The 26,961-nt window shown below is 49.1% G+C and overlaps 1 protein-coding gene and 1 long non-coding RNA gene across 2 annotated transcripts; both read right to left on the minus strand.

The window, feature by feature from the left end:
* Window positions 1-1,607: 1,607 nt before the first annotated feature.
* LOC112298614 (uncharacterized) lies at window positions 1,608-5,873 on the minus strand. The gene is made up of 3 exons (XR_002974166.3): window positions 5,602-5,873; window positions 3,009-3,110; window positions 1,608-1,811 (listed from the first exon to the last, which is right to left on the minus strand). It is a non-coding gene; the product is annotated as an uncharacterized lncRNA (long non-coding RNA).
* Window positions 5,874-16,745: 10,872 nt separating this feature from the next.
* On the minus strand, window positions 16,746-18,548 carry LOC112298777 (C-C motif chemokine 4). Its single transcript, XM_024553883.4, has 3 exons — window positions 18,249-18,548; window positions 17,654-17,768; window positions 16,746-17,077 (listed from the first exon to the last, which is right to left on the minus strand). The coding sequence occupies exons 1-3, from the start codon at window positions 18,322-18,324 to the stop codon at window positions 16,990-16,992; spliced, it is 279 nt and encodes a 92-aa protein (XP_024409651.1). The 5' UTR covers window positions 18,325-18,548; the 3' UTR covers window positions 16,746-16,989.
* Window positions 18,549-26,961: the final 8,413 nt, after the last annotated feature.

The following is a 26,961-nucleotide window of genomic DNA, read 5'->3' on the forward strand; positions in this document are numbered from 1 at the left end:
TCCCGGGAAGTTTGTTCGGGAGCAGGGCTGACTTTCCAGTTTAGTACTAGCGTTTCAGATTTGGGCTGGAGTTGCGGACCCACGGCAGTGGCAGAAACTGCTGCTTGTGCTACATGCCTCTACTGGGCACCACAACCCCTGTTTCTTTCCCCCCACGCACAAAACCACTCTGAATAAAGATTACTTTCCCCAGTATTCCTTGCAGCAGGCTGTGAATCCTCGTGTGGATCTTGAGAAAACTCACCACGCAAGAAAAGTCATTTGGGAGTTCACACTGAACCATGTAAAATGTAACCTGCCTAAGGGTGACCTGGTTGCGATTGGACACCCTCAAGATTTCCTGAAATCTTAAAAGGAAAATGCTGGAAAAAGAAAATAGCCATTAAAAATCTGTGAACAGTTTTCGGTTACCCAAGAGGTGAAGCCTTGAGATTTATATTTGGGCAGACCGGGAAATCCTCTCAGTTGTGCAAATATAAAGCAAATTCTCACCCATGACTCTCAGGGAAAACCTTGAAGTCACCTGAATGTACACGTTTTATCCCGAGAGTAAAGCACTTATGTTTAGCAATGAAAATTGGGCATATGCGAGAAATATTTATTTTTTTGTTTGACTTTAGATTTCATTATGCTTGTATATTGTTTGTTTGGGGGATGTGTGCACATATATGTTATATATGTATGTGTGTTTGTGATATTTAAGCATTTGCTCCGAGATCGGGAGCTGAGACCTAGTCACTGATGTTTTTAGTCTGAGTTCCCCTAAAGCAGAGCCTCAGATGAGGTCAGCATGTGAGTGATTTGTTCCGGAATGAACATGGAAGAAAGGAGAATCAATGCAAATATGTGCTATTACGTTGGCCATTACAAGAGGTGATTGCTCAATCCTTATGACTTTCTGCGAAGCCTTTCTGAATGCTCAGAATCCCCCTCCTGAGGAACGGAGGGAGGGGAAGCCGCCTGTCTAAGTCTCTGACCTCCGCTGTCAGCTGCTACCCGACCAAGCGCAGATTCTCCAGTGCTTCGGAGTTGAGCCCCATCAGGATGTGATGGTTCCTGAGGGAGTCTCTTATTTGAATGAGGCAAAAGTGAGAGGGGTAGAGTACTGGCTACACGTTCAAGGCAAGGCTGGACAAGTTTTCTTGTACTCATCTGGTAGGTGCCTGAGATAAACTGGTTGCTGTAGCAATGATTACAATAGGACTGTAAAGGGAAGAGTATTTGAAGGAGTACAGATGAGATGTCCAACCCACTGGGCTAGAAGGATGTAAGGCCTGGTCATCACACAGTGGGGGTGGCAGGAAAGAGACAGTGGAAAGGATTTGGGTTTGGTGTGGCTCATCTTAGGTTGCAGCTGAGACCCTGACACTTACCTGCATATGACTTGGAACAGATTACTTAATTTTGCCAAACCTCAGTGTCCTTATATGGAAAATGGTAATGATGGTAAACATAGGTGCGAGGTGGTTGTCGGGATAGGTTGGACTATGCTTGTGGAGAATATATAGACACTTGTTATATAGCAGGAGCTCAACCAATGTCACCTATCCCCCACTTCTGCCTTCTCTTCCTCCTCACCCCTGCCCAAATAACTCAGGTAGTGTGGGTACTTTTAACCATGCTGATTTTTATTAAAGGAACAGATTTTTTCCCCTTTTCTACCACATCCCTTGGAATCTCCATCCACAGGCTCCTGTGTTCATCTGTCTTCTTGGGCAAGGAGCTCCAAACAGCCACATCTTTGAAGATAGGAACTCCAGGAAGGGGTGAGAAGTTATTAGGAAGGAGAGACCCTTAAGGTAAGTCTTCATCTGAAAAATGGACAAAAATTATGCATGAGACCTGATGTTTTAGGGACCCAAGTGCACTTAAGACTATTGAGAGGCGACAGTTCCAGTTCTGGAAATCAATAAGCACCTGCACAGAGCCAGCAAGGTCAAAAACCGCCCGAGGATTGTGGGTGGGTGGGACAAATAATACGTTCTGAACACCAGTGGGTTATTTTTAAAGTATATGTTGATTCTGTTGTACTTAATACAACTTAATTTATAATCCAAACTGAGTCACAGTAGCTTTTATGATTTTTTTTAATTTAATGGCTACTGAAAATAAAGAAATGATCATGTGACGACCCTGAAATATTTTTACAGGAAAGGGGTTTTCATAGGTAAATAAGGCAATGTGCATTAAAGGCTTAAAATGGCCATCTCCTTTGGTCACTAATTACACTTAGAATTTATCTCAACAAAAATTAATAAGGGCATGTACACCAATTTAATATAATTACAGCCATATTAATACTATGAAAATGAGAAATATATTAAATTTGTATTAAGTGAAGTTGCTAAGTATATGACGACTTCCAAAAGGCTATTAAAGTGGATGGTATAGAACAGGGGTGTCAAACTCATTTTTGCCAGGGGCCACATCAGCTTTGCAGTTGCCTTCAAAGGGCTGAAATAATTTTAGGACTGTATAAATGTAACTACTCCTGAACTGTTAAGGAGTTGAAATTACATTCAGTCCTTTGAAGGCAACCGCGAGGCTGATGTGGCCCCCGTGAAAATGAGTTTGACACCCCTGAAATAGAAGCATCAGTGCTGATAGTAAACATTGTTCACTACCTCTTTCTAAGTGAAAGAATGAAGAAATCAGACATTATCATATTCTTATATAAATATTACGTATTTGTGTGCATTCAAAGTATTCAGCAAAGTGTTAAGCAGGCATCATTTTGGGATCATGGGTGAATTTTATCTTCTTTTTTGAGCCAGGACTCTGATTTCTCTCCAGGATATACTGGGTAACTAAATTATTTGAAGGGTTTGGAAACCACTATCCTGTGATAGATGCTTCTTATTTGGGGGACGGGTTGGTGAAGAGGGAGAGATCACAGAGAGACAGACTTCTGACCCATTCATTTCTGCAAAGTCCCATCAGGGCCAGGTGTACAGCCTGCCTGGCTCGGACCAGGTTTGAGGCAGCAAGCAAGCGCCGGATGTTATTACCTGTGCTTAAGTCTGCAGCACAGATGTGGCCACACCCGTTGCTGACGCAGCGCTCCCCCGGATCACAGTCCAAGCTGCTGCTGCAGAATTCAATGCAGGCACCTACACCAGAACAGAGCAGCTGAGTACCGTCACGCTTGAGACACAGGTGCTGGAGAAGACAGCCCTGGTTTAAGGAGCCAGTTCCGCTTTTGTCCTTTCTGTTCAATTCATAATGTCATTTAAATGATTACTTGCAGAATAATATTCATTAACATCTTATATATTTTGGTTAAAAGCAATACATTCATATAATCCCAATAAAGCAAGACCTACTTTAAAGACATGTAAGAAGGGGACCTGGTGGGATGCATACAATGTATTGGGCTGGCCAAAAAGCCTGGTTAGTTTTGTCCATAATATAAAAGACACAATTTTCACTTTCGCCAATAACTTTATTGAGTTGGATATTTTCAGTATATTGGCCATCTCCTGCTGTTGGTTTCTAGTGGGTATCGGCTGCTAAACATCTTCCAGTGCACAGACAGCCCCACAGCAAAGAATTATTTGGCTAAAATGTCAATAGTACCAGGAAACTTTGCAAACCACTTTTGATACATTCAATCAGTCGCAGCACCTTCTGCATACACTGCACAAATCTTTCTTTGCATTTCAGTGGTGTTTTTACCTTTCTTGAAATAATAAAGCATAATACACTGAAAATGTTGCATATTTTTCCACCTTCAATATTAAAATGACTGCACAAAGATTCACCCATTTTGATACTTTTTTTAAGTGAACATTGATATGACAACTGTCACAATACAATCTTAACAAAATTGTTTTGACTGAAGTTAAAGGCAATTAAGCACTACTAGAGCCATCGTACAAAGAAACAACGAATTTTTTGGCCACCCCAATACTTGCAGACCTCAGAGAAAATCAGCACCAACCTGCCATGTTGCTATTAGCTGTTGCTGATTTACGGTGAGAGGGTTAAAGATTTCTTGTCCCCACTCATGGCAGCTTAGGTACTCATGATCTGCTAATGTCTTACTATGTATAAAGCATAGAAGCAAGTTACTCAGGAAATACAAAGATGTAAAATAGGCTCATTATCTTTAAGCAGCTTAGAGTCTAACAATGGAAATAAGACTTGTGTTTAAAGCACCAAGAACAAAGCAGTTTGTGACAACTGTCCTTAGGTGTACCCAAAGGACTCAAGGGGCTCCGAAGACGGAAGATGTTACTCCCAAGGTGAACCTTGAAGTACAGGATTTTTTAAGAGACAGAGCTGAGGGGAGCAGTGGTGTGGTGTGAGAAGAGAAGAGAAAGACTAGCAAAAGGTCACAAAGGGACAACGCACCAGGGCTTGGACTAGGGAGAGGCGTGTGCGGTGGCTTGGACACAAAATTAAGGAGTCACTTGCACAATCTGGAGAATGAATTAACTCCTTAAATTTTGTGCCCTGGGTGCCTCACCTGCCTCACTCCTCACCCTGAAATATGAGGAATACAGGAGGAGTGGCAAACGGGAGAATGGGTAAGTATTAGGAAACGCTGGGAGGTTAAGCAGGAAAAGTAGGCAGCGAGAAAAGTTACAGAGGATGGATCTGGAGTATCTGAGTTTGGATTTCGTCTGGTAGGCGGAGAAGGGGATATGATTACTGTTTACTTAGGAAGGTTATTCTGGTGTCAGCGCACAGAATGAACCAGGATGCAACAAACAATTAAACTTCAGGAGGAAGAGGGGGCAGGGAGAGCCGCTGAGAAGCTTTGCTCTGGCTGCAGCGTGGGGTAATCAGGGCTGGAAATGCAGTGAGGCAATGGGTGGTGGAAAGGAAGGAACAGGTGAAAGAGACGATTTCAAAGAATGGGTGGTATTTGGCAACCAGTTGAATGTAGCAGGAGGAGAGCAAAGAAGAGAGAGGGGTAAGTGTTGAGTCCAATAGTCTCTAGGGAGAAGAAAGAGATACAGTGAAGACAATTCAGGAGAGAGGAGGGTTTGAGGGTTGGGGGAATGGCAAAAACCGTCAGGTGCTGTGGAGGTTAAAGACTTTGGCTTCTGAGGAGAGTCAAGACTTTTCTCAACAGGACCCAGGGGAGAAGCTTCAGCAGAGTGAGGTGGGTCAGCTGTGGAGACTCCAGTCCAGTCCGTCTGCAAGGGGGCAAGGGATGAAGTACGGGGAAGTGAGGGCAGAGAATTAAGATGACTTCTTTGAGAATATCGATGGTAAAAGGAAAAGAAGAGAGGAACGTGATTAATATTTAACATAATTAAGAAAATACCTTCTCTGGACAATCCTACTGATTTGTATCAAGCGATGAAGAAACTGGTAGAAAGAGAGATGCTGGGAGAAGCCGTGTGGCTGGTGAGGGGCCAGAAGAGGAGTGGAGGAGGGTCCAGATGGGGGGTGACCAGGGAAAGGAGGGGGAGAAAGTGGAGGCAGAAAGAGGGACACTGCAGTCCAGGTGGGTCCCTGCAAAGACTCCCTCACTAGGATATTTACCCTCTTATTTCCTCCCCTCCTCCTCCTGCAAATACCAAGCTCTCATGTCCTACTTTCTGGCTCCATCATTTGAGAAGAACGGGGCTGCCTTCCGCCTGGACTCACCCAGTAGTTTCAATGGTGGCACAGCAGCCTGGAGGTCCTGTACCTCCAGGCTGAGGAAGGTGATGGTCACGAGGAGGAGGAAGCCTGCCAACTTCATGGTGCCGTTGGAAGTCTTTGGTAAAAATGCAGCAGCGGGGCTGGCAACAGCCGTAATGTATGCCCTTCCGCCCACTGAGCTGAAGTGCAAGGCCAGGGGTGGCACTAGCGACTGCGGGAGCCCGAGCCCTGCCCAGAGACTGATATTCCTTCGGGACGCACACCACGTGCACCCTGGGTTATGCCACGTTGTTGCCTAAGCAAGTCTCTGAGTCAACAGAACACCCTCCTCTGATTGACAAATAGAACTCCCAAACCAGGAAAGACACGAGTGACCGAGAAAGGGGGTGGGGGGGGTGCGTGCTAACTTTTGTTCTGTACTTTCATTCATGCATTCATTTTTCAACACAATTCTCGAATGTCCTCTGGGCCAGGCACATGCGAGGCGTGAGGAATATGTCCTTATAGAAATTACGACCTAGGAACTGGGTGCTGGCTCGGGAGGGGCAGTCCGTTCTTCCATTTCTCCCCTCTGTGTTCTGAGCCTAGTGCCTCCGGTGTGGTTGGCAGGGAGAGGCTGTAGGAGAGCTAGCAGGCATGCTCCCAAGTCACCTGCTGGAGGTAAGGAGGTGACCTTAGTCTCCTTCTGGCTTGGCCTTGAGGCAGGATAGTCAGAAGCTAGGAAAGGTCCTGGGCAAGTGAAATAAGGAAACTGAGACAAGAAAATTAAATAAGGCCAAACAATTTGAACGACTTACCCGCAGCTGGTGAATTGTAAGACTGTATCTTCCCCAACCAAGGATCCTTGAGAGCAAATGGTTTATACCTCTCCCCCCTAACCAGGGAATACACAGCTTAACTCTCCCTGGTGTGGGAAATAGAGAACAGAGACCCAGTTAATGCCATTTGCACTAAGCCCGAGGACAGATGAAATCAGAGGAACAAATAACAAAAGTGCCATTAAAGCCAGACAGACCCAAGATAAGAGTAAAACAGTGAAGCAGACCAGAGAATAACCCCAACACCCCACACTATGCGCATGTTGACGCATCAGCATATTCAAAACACACCTGGAAAGCTAACGAATATTCTGCTGAAACCCTCCCCTAAGATTCTCAGGAGAAGGAGAGAGATAACCCCCCACCTCCCATGACAAAGACCAGGTGTGGCTCCTTCTAGAGCACACTCCTGTCCCTCCTCGGGTGTGAGCTTTTTACTTCCCTCTAAACTCTAAGGGTCCCCATGAGACTTGCAACCAGGGGAGCAGCATGGGCAGTGGCAGCTCGTCCCGGGCACCCCCTGATCCTGTCTCTAAGGCCCCCCTTTTCTCTGACTTCCCAGTGAGCTAACAGCAGCCTTACCTTGGCTCATTTACTTCCTATAACGTTTCTAGGAGCCAAAGCAGAGCCCCACCTCTGCTCTCTCCTGCTACTTCTTCCACCCTAAGTCCTTCCTCTGTTTCATTGTGCCCAGCTTTCATCAATACATGGTTAAAATCACCTGGGCTCACCCCGACCAGTGTGGCTCAGTTGGTTGGCCATCATCCCCACAAAGCAAAAGGTTGCCACTTTGATTCCTGGTCAGGGCACGTGCCTGGGTTAAAGGCCAGGACTCTGGTCTGGGTGCACACAAGAGGCAACCAATCAATGTTTCTCTCCCTCTTTTTCTCCCTCCCTTCCCTTCTCTCTAAAAATAAATAAATAAATGAAATCTTTTTTAAAAAAATTGCCCTGGCTAGTGTGGCTCAGTGGATTGATTGAGCATTGGCCTGTGAACCAAAGGGTTGCCAGTTCAATTCCCAGTCAGGGCACATGCCTGGGTTGCAGGCCAGGTCCCCAGTAGGGGGCACATGAGAGGCAACCACATATTGATATTTCTCTCCCTCTGTTTCTCCCTCCCTTCCCCTCTCTCTAAAAGTAAATAAATAAAATCTTAAAAAAAAACCACCTGGACTTGTGTTGTGAAATCTTTCTCACAGGAAGTCAAGAACCCACTATTGAATAGGGGTATTCAATAATACACGTTAATACTCACATAAGCATGTAAGTAATGAATGAAATGTTGAAATGTCAGGGCATTAAAAACCACGATGTTATATAAAGGATAGCATATATGATTATCACGTCATAATCATAACGTATCTATACATATATAGACTCACCAGTAGTTCCTGATCTTTACATAATGAGCATTACTTGTTAAAAAGGCCGGGGGAGGGGCAGGAGATGATGAAAGGTCTTTTAAAGGAGCCTTGTTAATGAGATCCTGGGCTCATGGCAAGGGCAGGAGTGGAGGCAGCGGCCCCAGGCACCCCGAGGGGTTCCCGTTCCATTTCTGAGCAGCAGCCCAGTTTTGGAAAGGCCAGGCAGGGCTGGCCCTGGGCACTCCTGGCCGGGGGAATCCGGCCGGGCTCTTGGTCTCACCTGCATGGAGGATGGGGGCGGCAGAGCCGGCTGCAGCCCTCCCTCCTGCACCGTCTTCAGGCTCTGCAGTGCCGGACCCTCCTGCACCGGAGCTCACAGATTCCCGCCAGAGCCGATCCGCCAAAAACTTAAGTCTCAGGAGAGGGTGCCAGGGAGAGGCTGAGGCAGAGGATGAATGTCACCCTTCCTAAGATGTAATGCCCGTAATTTGCCACTTCGGTGAATTCTATAATTATTTAAATGCTTACTATTGCAAAAACAGAGCTGGTATTATTTTGAGGTGTCCATCCAGTGTACCTTTGGTTCCTGATTCTCCCCAGTTTCTGCATGCCCATGAGGCTCCCACTCACTGAGTCACAGCCTCCCCTGTTTGGGGGGAGGGCACGCCAGGCTGGGGTAAAGGGGCCAGGGCGCAGCGGCGAGTTTCAAATTAGGCTTTGTTGAATTAGACAGCAATGGGCTCAGCTGAGAGAGAAAGTGTTTCATAAATTTCGGAAGTGCTCCTTTACATACAAGAACGAGGCTTAGAGATGTGAACATGCGGAAGATGCAGCACACGATACGAGTTCTTGTCCGGGAGAAAAGGGGGAAGTCCTTGTGGTTAATAAGGAGGAACAGGGGCAGGCAAGTGGGGGGAGAGAGGGAGGGAGAGGGAGAAGAAGAGAGCCTGAGGGGAAGAGGAAGGGAGAGAGGATATTTATGAAAACCAATATTTATAACCTTTGCCCTTATAGTTTCACTCCTAGTAATTTATTCTCTAGGAAACATCTCCATAGGTGGACAAAAATATAGAATCTTCTTCCCTACAGCAAAGGGCACAAGAGCATAAAATGATGAGTTAATGAATAGCCAAGAAAAGGGTATTGGTTAAATGAATTCTAGTAAATTCATTCATTAATAATCACAATAAAATAAGATCTACTGGTACTGGTGCCGACATGGAAAGACGCCCACAGCTGATGAGACGTGTAAGGTATGTGGTGCCCAGTAGGGTATCCACGTGAGATAATGGGATGCGCGTTAACGTCTGCCAGCGAGAGCCCCAGCGAGGCCTGTGCTGAGCTCATCAGGCTTCGCAGGTGCTCCTGGGCTGCCCAGTGTTGTCTCTGTGGCCGTGGGCACATCATTGCCCTGCTGGAGCCTTCGCTTCTTCACCTGCGTAACTCGGAGATTTGAAAGCAGTAACCCTAGAACCTGCCTGGCCAATGGCAGGAGCTCAGAACGTGGTGTTTCTCCCACTGGGACTGTACGTCTTTCAGGGAAGCAGTTAATGCATGAGGTTGTAAGTCCTTCTGGACTCCAGATATAGAATAAGTACGAACTACTATTTTTCGGACATGTGTGGAGCTTGTATGCAATAAAATACAGAGCAGTTTGACGGCACCCCTGGGGCAACAGGATACTACAACCATCGTGTGGGGTGCCTAACCTGTTTGCATTAGAACAGCCCTCACAGGCCAGTTTGAAAGTGAAGCAAGACTCTTAAAGGCGTACACGGCTGTGGGTTTGAATGGAGGCTCATCAATGTGTCTCCAGACGGAGACCAGGTAATCACAGGATTCAAGTTGCAGCCAGCGATTCAGTTTGGGATTTGGGGGACTCCAGACATCCTGGTTTCTCACCATCACATGAAGGGGATGCTTCCTCATCCTCAGAAATGGGGTACATCTGGCTCCCGCGCTCCCAGGCTTCTTTCCTGCCTTTAAGTGAGGGCCGGGTATGGCGCCAGTTTTAGGCAAGTGACTCACACCTTGGTCTCACTTATCTGTCACAGACCCCTGTGAGGTTGGTATTCTTCATCCCAATTTACAGAAACAGAGGCTCTGGGAACTTGAGTAATTCATACAAGACTCCAGAGCCAGGAAAAGGCAGCCATAGAATCTAAACTAAGTCTGACTTCCAAAGAAAGATTTGAAGCGACGTCTGCTCACTGCTGCTGCCAAGTCGCTGTGGGGTCAATGGCCGTTTCACCCACAAACCAGGATAGTGACGACAGCCCCAGCAAGAGCTGCCCCAGTTGGAGCCCCCCTCCCCCCTGCCGTGGCCTCCTCGCGATGGGGCCCTGTGGGCCCTGACTAGGGGAAGGGAGGGGGATTGGTGGAGAAAGCCCAGTCAGCCAGCCAGAGTTGGGGGAACCCCACTGGGACCTGGGCAGAGCTTGCTTCTTCCAGCTGAGCTTCTCAGACGACAGGGAAAGATGGGTCTGAGCAGGAAGGAGGGGCCGAGACGGGGGAGCTTGGCCATGAGAGTGAGTCATGGCCAGCAGCTGCCACCCCAGGACATGCCACATGCAAAGATGTTGGGCCGTTTGCTGTTCAAGTCTGTGGGCTTTGAGAAAATGAACGAAGAAAGATGGGGAAGTGGACAGAGGGTGGCTTTTTAAAGCTACGCCATGCAAGGAGGCGGTCTGGTGTGGGAGAGAGTGTTCTGGTTTCGAGTGAAAGAGACCACCTTGGCCCTTTGTGACCGGACCACATTGCCTCTCTACGCCCAATTCCCATGTCTGTGAAATGAGCGTGACATCATGACTTCAAAGAAACGTAGTAAGGAGTAAAGGCTGAGCTGTACCTCATGGTAACCAGGGCGACCACGTAGGGCCTTGTAGGTTGTGTATGGCACAGTTGTGTGTGGTGACAGGGTGGGTGGGTCTGTAATCCATCCCCGACTTCGTTTCTATAGTCCTGCGCCTGGCTCGGCCTCCACTCAGAGGGACGGACACTTTTCCTAAACATGGTAAAGGTGCGGTCTATTCACCACACTGAACTCACGCTAGACTCTGTCCCCCAGAACAGGGCCTTTTCCAGATTCCGACAGAAGTGTCATTTGAGCTCGCGGGGGTCTCTGTCCAGCCTGTCACGGCTCTCTGCGTTCCAACACAGGCTGTTCCCACACGCATCTCTCTCCTCTGTAGGTCTGAGGCCACGGCTTTCCTGTCTGGAGTCAACCTACTCTTAAGTACAAATCGGGGGCCAATTACAGGCATGAACGTCTAACAGGACTGTGTTTACTCTGGGAATAGGGCGGAATAATCCCTGGCCGGCATGAGGGAAAGGCAAGAAGCCTTCGATCCAGCCTTTAAGAGACGGGGTTCTTGGAAAACTGGAGTCTTGATCTTTTCTGAGTTCCGGGTTGCAACTGAGACTTTAAAGGATGACAGAATTTGGAAGGTCCCCTCCCAGGCTGACCCTCAAACTCCAGTCCCTGTCACGAGCACCCATGGAAGTGAGAGCTGGGCACCCAGCGCTAGAGAGCCAGGTGGTAGCCCCAGCTGTTAGGAGCCGGTTTCCGAAGCTCATACATGCCAGGCAGCATCAGACAGCAAGGTCAACCCGTGTGGTGAGCAGGTCCATATGCAACCCATACAGTGTCTGCAAAACGCATAAATAATGCAACAGTCTCTTCAAACGTAAGTGCAGAGTGCTGTGAATAATAACAGAGGTTTCCATTTCTGGGCATTCCTGAATCCACCAGGCACACTGTCCCTAAGCATGCTGGATACTAGAGTATCTTAGTGTTTATGACATTTGAAAGGGGCCGTGCTGAGCTGGTAGGAAATACGAATCTAGAAGTTTTAAAAACAGGCAGGACCCTGGGCTTTAATAGACTCTGCGCCTTACAGAGAGAACACAGAATGGAACTACACCGTCTACAGCCACGAAGCGGCGTAGCTGAAAGTCACGAGGATGTCTGACTGACACCAGGCCTCAGGGTCTTCACTTCCACGCGACACCAGTGCTCCCTACTGACCAAGCAACCCCAGGGAAGACGCACATCTAGCGCCGACCCCTCACCCGTTTCCTGGCTGCCGGTTATTGAGCACTTGCCAAACTCCAGGCTCTGGGCTAAGAGTTGAGCGCAATCTCGTGGAATGCTTAGAAAGCGATGTGAGGCAGGAACCATATCCCCACTGTGGATGAGACTCCGAGGCTCTGGAAGTTTGGGAAGCACAGAGCTCGGAAAAGGAGGGGCCGGGGTTGGGGCCGGTTCTGTGTGACTTCAAACCTCACTCTGCTGTCCACCCTCTGTAGAAGTAGCAGCCGTGTCCACCGGTGAACCAGGACAATGACGACAGCCCTGGGGACTGCTGTCCCCACCAGAAGCTCCCTCGGGATGGGGCTCTGTGAGTCCTGATGAAGGGCAAGGAGGGTTTGGGAGGAAAAGCAGCCCGCCAGCCAGCCAGAGTCAGGGAGACCCCTCTAGGACAGTGCTTCCTCGCCCCATCGGGCCTCTCAGAGAACAGGAAAGGGTGGGTCGAAGCAGGAAGAAGTGGTCCCAAGGCGGGAGGGTGGCGGTGAAGGAGTCCAAGTACATACAGCCGGGACTGTTACAGTGCAACCCACACTTGTGGCCACTCTGTACAAAGACGCTGGGTGGTGTTTGTTTATTATAGTTTGAATGGTTTGCAGGACACCCCAGAACGATGTGGACAGTGCTCCCTCATAATGACTTCACAAGGGAGCAGCATGGTGCACTAGGAAGTATTCTTCGGAGGTCAAAGACTAGTCATTTAATAACTGCCTGATGCGTGCTAAGCAAATAAGCTCTTTGAAACCCAGTTTCCAAGCACTTGGAGTAAGAGTAATAATGTTTACAAAAACACGTTATGGAGATTAAATGCAAAAGTGTGAGGTTTCCAGAGAATCCCACCTCACCTCCAGCTCAGCCTGCCACGTAGGTTATGCACTAGGCAGTAACCGCCAGCAGGGGGCGCAATGGGACTGATGCCGGTCCAGGCTTTGCTCCTGAGCCAGGAGCTCAGGGGCTCCCCTCCCTGGAGGGAGAGGACAGCAATCTTTAAGTGTGAATTGGGGGACACCGTGAGGTGTGACAGCCTCCTGCTGTCACTATTTAAAGTGTGATCCAAGGGACTTAAGAAAAAGGGTAGAAAGGAATCAGAGCAAGGGGAGCAGAAGAAAAGAAAGAATTTGATTCACTCCTGAGCTTCCTCATCTGTAAAATAGAGGTCTGATAACGAAAGCTCTCAAGATTAAATAAAACAATGTGTTTGAAAACACCTGGCCCAGACAGGTCACCAAATATGTGTTTTTCCACTCCCTGCCCTCTCTGGGGGATGCCAACTGATTACAAAGGACTATTGAAACATTTCCTAAAAACAAGTAAATGTTTCATAAACACAATTGAAATTGTTTTTAAAATGTATTTGATTTAAAATAAAAATTAAATAAACAAAAAAGGAAAAAAGAAAATGTATGTGATTTAAAAGCGAAAACTCATAAAAGTATACTGTTGTCAAATAATTAAAAATTAAAATCTTTTCAGCATTTTGAGGTTTATGAAACTTTTTGTATATAAAGTTCATTCTCACAAAACTGGCAATGCTCAGCAAATTGGCAATATATCTTTGGATAAAAAAATGCATAACCCGTGAGCCAGCAGTGACATTTCTCAGAACATTTCCTAAGGAAATAATTCAAGGGTTCATGGAAATACTTAGTTCCAAGGGAATCCTTTGATAGCAAAATATTAGAGACACTTAAATGTCCATTGGTCAAAAATTAGTAAGCAAAGTGTGGTATTCCACAGTGAAAATGCTCTAAAGCCTTTGGAAAACACAGAGTTGTAACAGTATGTACATTGTTGTGCAAAGCTGTTCGCTACTTATCACTGAGCGTTGAAAAAAAGAAAAGTTTAAAAATGTTTGTGGAGTGTGATGCAGTGATTATTTTGTACCACACCCCCTGAAGAAATATACACACACACACACACACACACACATATGGATATGAAAAAACATGTAATTATATTTATCTCCTGGTGATGAGATTCTGCGCACCTTTTGCCATCAATTTGTTCTGTAGTTTCTGACTCCTGAAATGAGCATATTCCTCTAAAAAGATGAAACGTTTTTTCAGGAGTCTCTTACTTGAAAATGCTGGGATAAGGGGCCTCAGGGCCAGCCTTTCCCTCAGGAAGGGCAGGAGCAGAGGGAGGCCTCAGGCATTCGAGCGTATTTCAGCCACATTTCTGGGTGAGCACACAGTTGTGAAAGTTCCGAGAGCACGGAACCCCTAACTCTCCCTGGAAGGAAGAGCGGAAGGAAGTCCAGACTTACCTACTAGGGGGTGGGGGTGGGGACCCGGTGAGAGAGGTGAAGGAGTTACGTACAGGTTGGTAGTTCTAGAATAAACACGGGGATGTAACGTACAGCACAGGCAAAGGAGTCAATAGTCTTGTAGTAACTGCGTACGGTGCCAGGTGGGTTCTGGAAACATTCGGGGGGACACTTTGTAAAATACACGACTGTCTAATCACTATGCTGCACACTTGAACCCAACACAAAATAATACTGAAAGTGAACTGTAATTGAAAAATTTTTTAAAGTCAATTTTGCTCTGGCTGGCGTGGCTCAGTGGATTGAGTGCTGGCCTACGAACCAAAGGGTCATCGGTTCAATTCCCTGTCGGGGCACATGCCTGGGTTGTAGGCTGGGTCCCCTTTTGGGGGTGTGCAAGAGGCAACCACACGTTGATGTTTCTCTCCCTCTCTTTCTCCCTCCCTTCTCCTCTTTCTAAAAATAAATAAATAAACCAATCTTTAAAACAATAAGTCAATTTAAAATTTAAAAAAAAAAAGACTTACTTATTTGAACAGTGGGAGGAGCAGACGTGACCACAGCCCCGCCTGACGCGCTATTTTCCCCGCCTGTGGTCCCTGCCCGCTCTGCACTGGTGCTCACAGACGCCTGATGAGAAGAAATACTCATTCAATGCTTTTAAGTCTTACAATTAAAGAATAAAATTTAAAAATGGCTTTATGGTATTATCAAAACCATCCATTTCCTAAGTATAAATCTAACAAATTAGGTTCAGAAAACTTCATGTTATTACCAAGAAACACTTAAAAATATCTTAATAAACAGTAATTGGTGATTATGGGAGGAGGTGGTATCAGGGGACTAAATGGTAATGGGAAAAAAATACAATAAAGATTAAATTAAAAAATTGAACAGAACACAGTGATATGCCAAGTTCATGCATCAGAAGACTCGTGACCATGAAGATGTCAGTTTCCCCCAAACCGAAATTTAATATAATTCCAATTAAAATCTTAAAGATTTTTATTGAAAATTTATAAACTTATTCTAAACCTTACACAAAAGCTCCAAAAGTCAAGATAATCAAGACAATCTTTTTTTTCTGTTTTTTAAAACTATACTTGACGTGCAATATTATATTAGTTTCAGACGCACAACACGCCGATTAAATGTGTATGTAACTCACAAAGTGTTCGCCGCAGTCAAGGCCGTCTACAACACAGTTGCTAGGGGTTTGGGGTGGGGAGGGGAGAAAAAAAAGGAGGAGATTAGCTAATTGTATTACGACTATTACTCACAGAAGGGCAGAGAAAATAATCCACAAGAGGAAGGGAGGAAGGGCAGTACTGAAAGGGCTTAGCATAAAATAACCAGCAGCCCCCAAATGCAAACCTTTCCAAATACAAGACATATAGTAAGAGAGAGACAGGGAGACAGGTTACACAAATAAAACACAAATTGTTATTGTGAAAGATTATATATCTAGTAAAGGGGAAATGTAACTGTAAGTAACAAAAAGGTAAGAATGGTTTGTCCTTTTTGGCACGACAGAGGCATGTCATAAGGAGCACCGAAAAGGGGACTAACCTGGGGCTTGGCACTGGCTGGAGCCCCACTGTGTCACACACTTGCTGGGTGGCCTTTATAGCAAGTCCCTTCTCAACCCTTGGCCCTCGGTCTTCATGACTTGAGAGGGCCGGACCGGGAGGTCTGGCAGGTCCTTTCCAGCTTTAACAGATCCAGTTCTGCGTCCTGTAGACCACGCTTGATCATGTACTAATTCTGCCTCAGAGCCCGGTCCCGACCCAGGGGGTAGGGTGTTCTGACAGAGGGCTACCAGGGGACCTGGTTCCAGGCTGCTTCCACTGCACGCCGGGGCCAACCCAACATTTCTTCTGTCCTCGTGCTAACACTCGCCCTGTGCTCTGGGCTGTAGAGAGCTGGTCCGCTGACTGATCTCATCCCCATGACAGGTGCTAGGGAAATAGACACTCCGCCCATTTGAAGGGAAAAGGCCAGGGCTCCCAGAGGGCAAGGGAGAATCTTCCGGGTGTCAGGCCCTGTGACCCCATAACAGCCCTTCCGAGTGGACAGTGCTCCCCCCACGTTGCAGATGTGAAAACTGAGGCCGGGCAAGGCAAGCTGACTTTCCTAACGATATGCCGTAATAAGTGGTGGGGGCCCACTTTCCCGGCTCTGCACCACCGCGTCCTCCCTCTGCTATTTACAGCTTCTGCACGGGATGTGCAATGGTAACCATAGCAGCGCGGCTGTCCCGGATCACCCTTTCCCGGCGCCCTCCAGACAGACCTGCACACTGAGCAAGTCACATCACCTCGTGCCTCTGTTCTTCCCCCGCGAAACTGGAGGTAAGACTCCCTACTTCACAGGGGTGTTAACATCCTTGTTGAAAGTATTAAGTGAGCGCTTGTCTTTAGCGCATTTAGCCCGTACGGAGTCCTCAGTAATTACGCATTCTTATCGTGTTTGGAAACGGTAGTTTGTCCCTATTCATAAATCATACCATGATTTATGTCCCCTTCATACCAGATCAAAGGAAAACACAGAGAAACTGTCTGTATTTTTAGTTTTATTATGAAAACACAGAATCACCTGCCTCACCCACACACGCGCAACAGCAGAGAAACAGTACAGGTGGACCATCCCCGCGGGGCATATGTGTCCTTTGGTAAAACCGACATAAATTATGGAAACAACACCGAATACAATAACACAGCACATCATAAAGACTAAATTACGAGAAGGGACGGGCACTACGGGGAGGGGTGGTGAACGAGGAGAAGGTGCATCTCGCTGAGAAGCGTCAGGCTCCAGTGGCCTTCCCTGAAGACCCGGTCCTGCCCCTGGAGCGGCTCAGTTCAGCTCCAGGTCGCTTATGTAGTTCTGGACCCAGGGCTCACTGGGGTTGGCGCAGATTTGCCTGCCCCTTTTGGTTTGGAAGCTGTGGGGGAAGGAGGGGATAGGTGAGAATCGCAGGGGCCCGCGCCTGTTCCAGATGTCTCCCTCTGCTAGACCAGGGTTCACGTCAGGCAGCTCCAGTGGGTGGCAGGACCTTTGCTGGGGTCGCACTGGAAATGGGGTCCTTGTAACTTCCCCCCTGGATCTAGCTGTGGCCTCAAGGTTGCCCAGATCAACAGCCAATTAGTTTTATGATCGACATGGCTGTATCTCCCCATTCATCCCCTAGTGCCCTTAGCAATAAGTTTTCCGTGGGCTTTTCTAGGCATGGTTTAAGAAATCAGCCCACGTTTCCTGTGATCTTTTTGACTCTCTCTGGTTTCCTAGCCTCTGGCTAATTTCCTTCCCAGAACCCCGGCATCTTGTCCCTTGACTCCTTCCCAGCCCCCTCCAGGACTCAGCAGGTGACTTCATGACTATTCCTTACTGCTTTCCAGGACGGCGTCCGCCCAGAGACCTGCCGCCCTACTGTTAGGTCCTCTCCCTGCCCAAAGTAGGCCCCTTGTCTAATGCTGCCCTCACCCTTGCCTCCCAGAGCAGCCCAGAGGCCGGCACTTACACCACAGCTGGCTGGGAGCAAAGGCTGCTGGTCTCGTAGTAATCCACCACGAAGTCACGAGGTAGTTGCCGCTGGATGTAGGAGAAGCAGCAGGCAGTGGGAGGGTCTGAGCCCACTGGGAAGAAAGGCCCAGGTGAGGTCAAGGCTCCACAAGGAGCTATTCCTTTGGCTTTTAGTCCCAGAGATGCAAGCAGCATCTCTGGGGAGCTACCAGATCCCCAGGTCCGGTCCCTTGTATCCCATCCCACCCGAGTAGGAGCCTTTTCCTGAATACAGGATCCTAAGGGAAGGTCACGGAGCTGGGTCGGGTCCCAGAGCACATGTCTAACTGCATTTAACTGATGGGGAAACCGAGACACATAGAGAGATGGGCCCTTTCTTACACAAGTCCGCTGGTGACTGTTTCTCAAGAAAACAGGAACTTGAATATTACTGAATGTCTAGCACACACGACACTTAACGGCAGGCTGCTTAAAAATCTTCCCAGCTCCCCCTCGTCCCATCCCCAGGGGCCACTGCTGGACCAGCCCCAGCTGGAAAAGCAGGCTCCGCCTGCACATGGTTCCAGAAGTAGCAGCTGAAAGGACACACTTACTTGGGGCCGAGAGCACGGGAGAGCAGAAGGCAGCCCCCAGCACGAGGAGCGAGAGGGCAGTCACGCAGAGCTTCATGGTCTTGGTGGAGAAGAGGCTTTCTCAGAGCTGAGACTGCAGACCCCAGAAGCTCCAGAACCCAACTGTGTTCTGCGCTGATACTGCATTGGGATCCCCCTTTTATAGGACCTCCGAGGACTGGGACAGCCAGGAGGCCAATGGAATTTCCAGGCTGGAGATGATGTCATCGTGCCCATAAGGAAACTGAAGCTGGTTGACAGTGAGGAGCTCATCACATCACCCGCAGGGCGATGTTATCATGGTGGAAAGGAGGAGGAGGAGGAGGAGGAAGGGTGAAGGGGGCTGTACCCAAGAGGGAAGTGGTAGCTAAAGGCAGTGACCGAGACTGTGGAGATAATTGTAACCCCAAGAGGAAGGATGAAACATTCACACCTGCTAAGTGAGGCTTGTAGACGAGAACCATGCTGCTCTCCGTGGTTGGCACCTCCAGAAGCTGGAGGCTTCGCGTCACTGTTTCCAGGGTTGCCACAAGCCTGGCCTTGAGAAGGAAGGGGGAGCTGGGACTGGAGGTCACTTTCCTGGGCCTCCTTCTGCTGGGCTGAGTGACCTTAGTGCCTTATATGCTTCCTTGGGCACCAAGAGTCCAGCATTGAATGTGCGGAAGGGTCCAGCAGGACAACAATCTACTTACTGAATATTCACCATGTGCCAGGCACTGGGCTGGCTGCCTGAGACCATAATGTCCAACCCACCACCACCCTGAGCAGGCGTGTGACTACCCTCCAGGGGCCATAAAGACTGCAGCCCGGAGGGGAGCTTGCTGATAGCCTCATGGCTACAACCTTAAGTGGCAGTACCCCGACTGGAAGTGAGAGTCTCCTAACTCTAAAACCCATTCTCTTTCTGCCCCATTGCCGCAAATGTAGAATGTGACCACAGAGAGAGCAGCTGTTGCCCGCTAGGGGCTGGCCACACACAAAGGGCCATCTTTCTAGGACTGAATTCAGGAGGGGGAGGTCGGGTCAGTCTGTTCTAGAACAAGGAGGGAACAGAAGGAAAAAGAAAGGCTTCAGACGTTCCCTTGGAGCCCTAATAGAAGAGGAGAAAGAAATCAGTGAGAATCGAGTTTGGAAGACCTGGATAAAGCACATTCCTCCACCATTTGCCCGCAACTCACAAAGTGGTCCCCCCAGTAAGTCCGGCACCCCTCTGACGCCACGCACAGTCGTCACAATATCATTGACTGTGTTCCCTGTGCTGCACTTACGTCCCCGTGACTGTTCTGTCGATGCCACTTTGTACTTGTCAATCCCTTCGCCATTTTTACCTTCGTAAATTATACGTCTACCCATTGTGCTGTACACCTGAAACTAATATACAATAATATTGAATGTCAGCTTTAGTTAAAAAAGAAAGAAAAAGAATGTCCCTCTAGCACAAAAACGGGATTGGATACACCCAGCGAGGAGTTTGCCTGTGTTACGGATGAAAGGCGTATGCAGGCACAGGGGTTTTTCCCAGCCTCTGACAGGGAATTCCTCGTGTGCACATAAAGCCCTGCCTGGCTCGGCAGCCGCTCGCTGGGAGGCCCCAGCCCTGAGACCTGAAGCTGACGTGGGGGTGACTCGGTGAAGCCCACAAAGGCCAGGAATACAGGAGTACCTGCCTCAGGCAAGTGAGGGCGATTGGGGTGGTCGGATTCAAATCTCTATCCACCTTCAGCTCCACTGCTCTGGCCCACCTGCTCACCCCCACCTGCTCACCCCCACCCCCCTTGCTACCTGCCTCTGCTCTGAGAAAAAGAGAGTAAAGTGTGAAACAGGAAACCATGCACCCTGGGTGCTGTGGAGACGTGGGATAGAAGGGGGCAGAGCAGCATCTTGGGGTGCTTCAGGGTCACTAAATACAGTTCAATGTCATCCTACCTCATATTACTGCCTCCACCCCCACCCCCACCCCCTCAGACACATACAGATTGTACTTCCTTCCTCCACCCCTCTGTCCTCACCCTTTTCCTTGTGCGCGTCTTGCTTCGAGTGTTCTGGTCTTCCCCAAGACCACTGTCCCCAGCTCTAATGTTCTCCAGCCCCGATGTCACTATGCCAGCATCTCTCACGGTCTCTCCTGGTTGGAGGAGGACCTTACTTTAGGAGGAAGAGGCTCTGTCTGTGTTCCCTGGGGTTTGCCTAGACTTTGGTATCTGTGCCATTCACACACAACCCACTGCAGAAGTCGTCTGCTTTTTGTCAGGGAAAACAGAACAGAGTGAAGCCCCAGCCCTCCCCTCAAAGAGTTCTTCCTCCAGTGATGGCGTTGACAGCGACAGAAATAACTATCCCAGTCCCGGCTGGTGAGGCTCAGTAGATTGAGCACTAGTCTATGAACCAAAAGGTTGCTGGTTCAATTCCCAGTCAGGGCACACGCCTGGGTGGTGGGCCAGGTACCCAGTTGGGGGTGCGCGAGAAGCAACCCATTGCTGTTTCTCTCCCTCTCTTTCTCCCTTCCTTCCCTTCTCTCTAAAAATAAATGAAGTCTTATTTAAAAAAGAAATAACTGTCCCATGGGGTGGAATAAAGTGTCATATCAGAGGTAGGGACGAAACGTCAGTCATCCCCCAGCTGTAGACTGATAGCTCCGGGTCAAGTCTAAGCCCCACTGTGTGCCAAAGAGGAGCCCTCGGCACGGAGACCCCCGTCCGAATGAGCGGGCTGTGCCGAACTTCAGGCCCTGGAGGGATTTTGAAGATGCCGGCTCCGGGGAGGTGGGAGAGTGACGAGGGACAGGAATGGGTGATGAGTCCGCAGGGAGCCACGCCACGGCTCTGACCGTTGCTTCCTAGCCTTGCTTTCCTCTTTGGCTCACGGAGGAAAGTGTTTTCTTCATGAAGGTCCCGACAGTAACGCTGTGCTCACACTAGTGAAGTTCAACACCAAGAGCACAGAGGGCTTGTGCCGAAATGTTTAGCTAAATGAATGCCCTCTCAGAGGGAGGCGCTGAGGCCATTTCTAGGTAACAGGGAGTGGAGAATGATACCAAACGTCTCTCGAATACACAGGGAAAAAAAAGTGCTCATCTTCTCTAGGGAAGCTTCCCCAGCCCCTTCTCCAGCCGGGCCCTGCGTCTCCCTCTGCTCCTGCAGACCCGGGGCTGCCGCCAGCACATCACCTGTGCCATCTCCGCCTGTTTGATCGCCTCCTCCCGTGCACAGCGAGCTCCTTCATGCAGAAAGTGTGTTATGCCTATCCCTGTGTACACAGTAGGTGTTCAATAAATGCTTGTTTAATAAGGGTCCGGAGGCAGCCCAAACCACCCGTTTTAAGGGAAGGGGGTAAGAAGGTAACATGCACTCAGGATGCAAACTCCATTTAGCTAAGAGTGGTAAGAACGAACTGGGCATTCTTACACTCTGTTCGAGAGGTAATTCCCCAGCCCTGATGAGTTAATAATTCCCCTTCCCCCCCTCTCCTCAGCCCACAGACCCAGCGGCTTTATGGTAAGGGATACTACTTTAGGACTTGATCTTTTCAGTTCAGGAGTGTGAGAAATGAGAGAAGTCAGCATGGTTTCAGGGAACCCCGGTTGCATTCTGAGGCTCACCCACCCTCTCGCTCCAGGGAAACCTTTCACTTCCCCTCGCTCGGGGTAACAGGGAGCTTCCCCTTCCACGCCCTTCACTGGCGCTGTGCTCGTAACTCCACTCTGGGCACTTTCACATCGGCTTCATCACTTTGTCCTCCCAGCCCCTGTCTTCTGCACGCAGGACTGGCAACCCCGCAGTCGCGGGCCTTGCAGAGGCCCTGGTACTTCTGATTTCCACCAGCATATCCATGTCCACAGTTTTATCTGATCCCAGTCAGTTTTGCTTATTGTAGCAAAACCTAGAGACGTTAAAAGACTTGATCAAGGTCACACAGGATGTGTGGTAAGACCCAAGGTCTTCCAGCTCCTGGTCCAAAGATGACCAGGCTTCCTTCACAGGCCTGGCCCTCTGAGATGCACACGTAGGGGACCTCTGAGGGTGTCAGGCCCTCGGGGAGATCACAACGCTGCGGAGGAGCAGGACACGGAGGTGGCCAATCTTGCTCCTCTGTGTTTTCCCAGAATGAGAGTGCTGAGACGCATGAGTGTTGGGACACCACTGGGCGTTGGGGCCGAGAGCACTGGCCACAAGGAGGTGGATGCCGAGAACTGGAGACTTGCTTGCCAGAGACTCCTGAGACTGGAAATCCAAGGCGAGGTGGAACACACGGTCATTTTGCCAAAATAATAAATCAAGAAGAGATAAACCCTTTGGTTTTGCCAATATGGTAGCCCAGTCACTCGGGGGAAATGGGATTGCAGACTAAAGAAGCAAACCCACAATTATGCAAAGCGCAGGGCTCAGGACGGAATCTGGGGGACAGTGAGCTGGTTGCAGCAGCTCATCAGGGCGGCCTCCCTCCACGCTCAGCCAGCCTGCCTCACTCTTCTTGCAGTGGGAAGGGCCTTGGACTCCCACTGCAGCCTGCTCTTCCGCAGCCGAGGGGGAGGGCAGCGATGTCAGCGAGTGTTAAGTTCCTGAGAGAAGCTTCGCGGCTCGCCAGGACTTGATGGGTTTGAGAAGGCCTTCAGCATTCTCTATGAAGCATCTTGCTTCCTTCAGACAGTGCTTTCCTACCCGTTCCTAGCTCTTGCCAGGCTGGAATATCCAGCAAGAGAGGAAAACAGCTCAGTAAAACTTATTACTGAGTACCCACGGAATGACAGGCACTAAGACAGGCGCTGGGGGCTCACGTTTCAGAAAGTGGTAGTGAAGAGTCTAAAAGGGCTTCCCCAAACCACAATGTCTGATTTTTATAAAAATGTGTATTCGTGCGCTTTGTTTTCAATAGAAAACATACATGGTCACTGTATACAATTTAGAGAATACAGAAAATCATAAATTAGAAAATAAAACTTACCCGGCATTCTGCATAGTTTTGCATTTTACTATTGTTCCTTGAGTCTTTCCTGAGCTAGTATATCTTATTACCACTACTTTATATTCCTCCCTTGCATTACAAACTCAAAGGCTATGCAAGATGAGCATGCACGGTATTTTATGGCATGGCTACACCAACATCGTATGCCGAAATTTATCTTTAACCGTGATGTGCTTAGGTCGGTCATGCAGATTGCTCTAATTTTTCTCTATTCTGAATTGAGCTGAAACTTGAAGGATGATCAGCCAGGGAAAGAGTGTGTGGGCAGGGTTATTCAGGCAAAGAACAAGAAGCCTGCCCTTTGTAAAATACATGAAATAGATTAATTGAAATACTCCGCGATAATGATAATAGTAACTGACACCGTTGTTGGTGGGAAGTGAGTTCTTGCGGTGTTTAGAGGGCAAGAATTTCCTCAGACCTTCAGGGGAGAATGGGGCTCTGTGGCGAACTTCACTGATGATGTAAAATTGAGGGGGTTCCCCTCCTGACTTCCCAACGTTCCATCTCTGTCCGTCTCACCATGGAAAAAGTCCAGCTGTGTCCTCAGCAAGGACAAGTCAAAAGGCAGGGTCCCGAGTTTCTGCTCCATATTGAAGTACAGTCCAGAGCAGCACCCGGCCACTCAGCGTGCGCTTCCTGCCGCAGGGCTTGGCTGTGCTGCTGCGTTCAGGCTCCCTCCTGGAGCCTGTGTGTAGAGTCCCCAGGGCCACAGGCCACGTGGTTGCTAGGCCCACGTGACCATGGAGACAACAGGTGTGTGCACCCTGCAAGTGCAGGTCATAGAGAGAGAGAGAGGAGACAGAAAGAGAGATTGATTAGTCCTCCTGGAGCCCAAGTCATCTGCTCCAGGTCCCAAGAGCTACTGGACCCCCCTGGTCGTGTGCTCCCAGGCGAGAGCGCATGCCAACGAACGGGGCAAGTGCATCACTGGGTGGGCAAGAGGGAGTGAGTTCTTTGTTCCCCTGGGGTTGTAACTGGGAGCTTGGCTTTGGAAAGGACCAGGTGCTTTTTTCAAAATTTCCAATCAACTTCTCAGGCTTTCCTGGGCTTTGGTTGGGTTTTCCCCCCCCTCCCCCCAGCTATACTGACAGGCCTCTATGGTCCAGCTCCTCCCCCAGTGCCCCCAACAATCCAGTGCTGGAGCGGGAAGGGAGGAGTGTTGATCCCCTCAGCGGAGCACACTGCTGTGGTCCCCAGGGCTGTGAAGCTGCAGCGTCCCGGCTAGGCAGGCCAGCTCATGCTCCCCATCTATCCAGTTCAATGTCTAGTGCCCTTTGCTTCCCTTTTCTAGCTAAATGCTGACGGCAACAAGGACACTTACTACGAGCCAGTGATGTTCTAATTCTATTATAGATGCTAATCTCTTTATTTCAATTTTTAAAGTATTTTATTTATTTATTTTTAGAGAGAGGGGAAGGGAGGGAGAAAGAGAGGGAGAGAAACATCAGTGTGTGGTTGCCTCTCGCGCATCCCCTACTGGAGACCCGGCCTGCAACCCAGGCCCGTGCCCTGACTGGGGAATCGAGCCAACAACACTTTGGTTCCCAGGCCGGCTGTCGATCCACTGAGCCACGCCAGCCAGGGCATATAGATGCTAATGTATTTAATTCTACTATTATTATCGCTTGTCAGACGTCAGGGAACTGAAGCACAGACAGACACGTAACCTACGGAAGAACACACAGCTAATCATGATCGATCTGGAAATGTCACCAAAGAGGGGTGTTTGCAGAGGGTAAGTAAATCAGAGAAGGCAAATACGCTTCTTACAAGTGTACGTACGTTAAAAGCTCAACAGCCAAAGTGTTGCGACTAGGGTGTAAAATGTCTTTTAGTTTTACATATTGCCTATTTCTAAACAGTGGACTCCATGGGTTTCTCTCTTTTCCTTAGCAAACTAAGAGAATTAGAGAGTGGTTTCCTTATTTGTTCTACGCGTTGATCTCTGCAGCTGCCACGGGACACACTCATGCTTGTTCGTGGTACTTCACTCTGCCTTGTGATCTACAAGAAGGGGAAGTTGTGCCCAGCCGAGCTGACACCTCATTCATAAAAAGCAGAAAAGAGACCTACGCTTTCAAGGAATTATGTGGAAGCAGAGGGCTGAGTCTCAGTTTCCAGGAAGTTTGAAGGTAACAGGAGACAGGGCCACAGAGGGAGGCAGAGGTCTGGTCACAGAGGAGAGATTCCCATTTCAGGCTGGAAACAATGCCAAGTGTTGGAAGGATTTTCAACAGACAGGGACAGAGACTGACTTGTACTTCAGCAAACTCACGCTGGATGCTGTGTGACGATGGGACAGAGTTGAGAGAGGCCGACGGGAAGAAGGACCGATGGATAGGACACTCCTACAGCTAGCGGCCGTGGGAAGAAATGGTGACGCCTGACCTCAGACAGCGGCAGTGGGAGTGGTGAGAAGCAGGAACACTCCATTTCAAAATACAACAGAGTTGGTGATCGAATACAGCCGTTCCCCCTTTTCTTGGGGGGTACATTCCAAGATCCCCAGTGGGTGCCTAGAACCTCAGATAGCGCTACCCTCCGTACACTGCAGGGGTGGGCAAAAGTGGGCTTACGTGGATAAATATAGAACACCAGAATAAATACTAATACAAGAGTAAACCCTGCTTTGCTCACTCACAGATGTAAACCTCCTTTTGCCCACCCCTGTACCTTTGTCCTGTACTGCATGCACACCTTTGCACTTGCAGGAAGCACGTTAGGGTCCCTCCATGGCATATTCCAATCACCAGCGCCACTACTCTTGCACGTTGAAGCCATTGTGAAGCAAAGGAAGTGTTCCTTGGACACAAGCACTGTGATATGGACAACCAATCCGATAACTGGGCGGCTACTGAGGGACTAGCCGGCAGGTAGCGGACACAGTTAGGGATACGCTAGACCCGGTCACGGTTCACATCCCCACCGGGATGGGGCAGGGCGGCCACACACAATTTAAGACTTAGGAACTGTTTATATCTGAATTTTCCATTTGATATTTTGGACCATAATGGACCACGGGTAACTGAAACTCAGGAAAGTGAAACCGTGGATAAGGGGGGACCGCTAGAGGTGAAGGAGGTGAAGGAGAGGGACGAGCCAAGGGCGACTCCAAGTGTGGCTCAGAAGCTGGGGAGTGGGGGGTGCCTTTTACTGAGTAGAGAATACAGAGGGAGCAGCAGAGAGACAGGGGAAGGATCGAGTTCAATGTCAAGGTGCATGCCTTGATCGACTGCACACGTCCAAAAACATGGCCAGAGGAGCAGGACAAGAACTAGGGACAGAAAAGCAGAGAGAAGGGGCTTCATGGAGAGGCTGTCTCTCCGGGATGCTGAAAAGGCCCCAGGACGTTGTTCCTACCTGCATGAAAGGTGGAGCCACGCCTGCTGCAACCTGACTCTGGGCCACACCTGAGAAAAGGAACCTGAGGCTGGGCCATTCAAGGGCATCACAATCAGTGACCCCACCCACGGAGCCACCGGAGTCAAAGGGAGAGAGCTGAGGTGGACACTGGGGGAAGCGGAACGGCAGGGCCAGAAACAGAAAGGAGACCAGTCAGCGGGGCCAGGGTGTGGGGGGGGGGGGGGCAACAGGGAGGTGAGCAGGGCAGGACAAGGCAGCGATGTTGCAGAACGTGAACTGTTCCGCCAGAATCCCCTGGGCTCGGGGCTGGGGCACTCTGCTGGACTGAACTGGGGCCTCAAAGAGGCTGAAATGAGCCTGAAAGCTC

This window comes from Desmodus rotundus, chromosome 9, assembly GCF_022682495.2.
Source record: "Desmodus rotundus isolate HL8 chromosome 9, HLdesRot8A.1, whole genome shotgun sequence".
Classification (NCBI taxonomy): Eukaryota; Metazoa; Chordata; class Mammalia; order Chiroptera; family Phyllostomidae; genus Desmodus; species Desmodus rotundus.

Coding starts and splice junctions, on each gene's coding strand:
- LOC112298777 (XM_024553883.4), bottom strand. CDS start 18,324: ATGAAGCTCTGCGTGACTGCCCTCTCGCTCCTCGTGCTGGGGGCTGCC. Junction 17,769..18,248: donor TCCCGTGCTCTCGGCCCCAA/GTAAGTGTGTCC, acceptor CTTTCTTCCCAG/TGGGCTCAGACCCTCCCACT. Junction 17,078..17,653: donor TGCTCCCAGCCAGCTGTGGT/GTAAGTGCCGGC, acceptor CTTCCCCCACAG/CTTCCAAACCAAAAGGGGCA.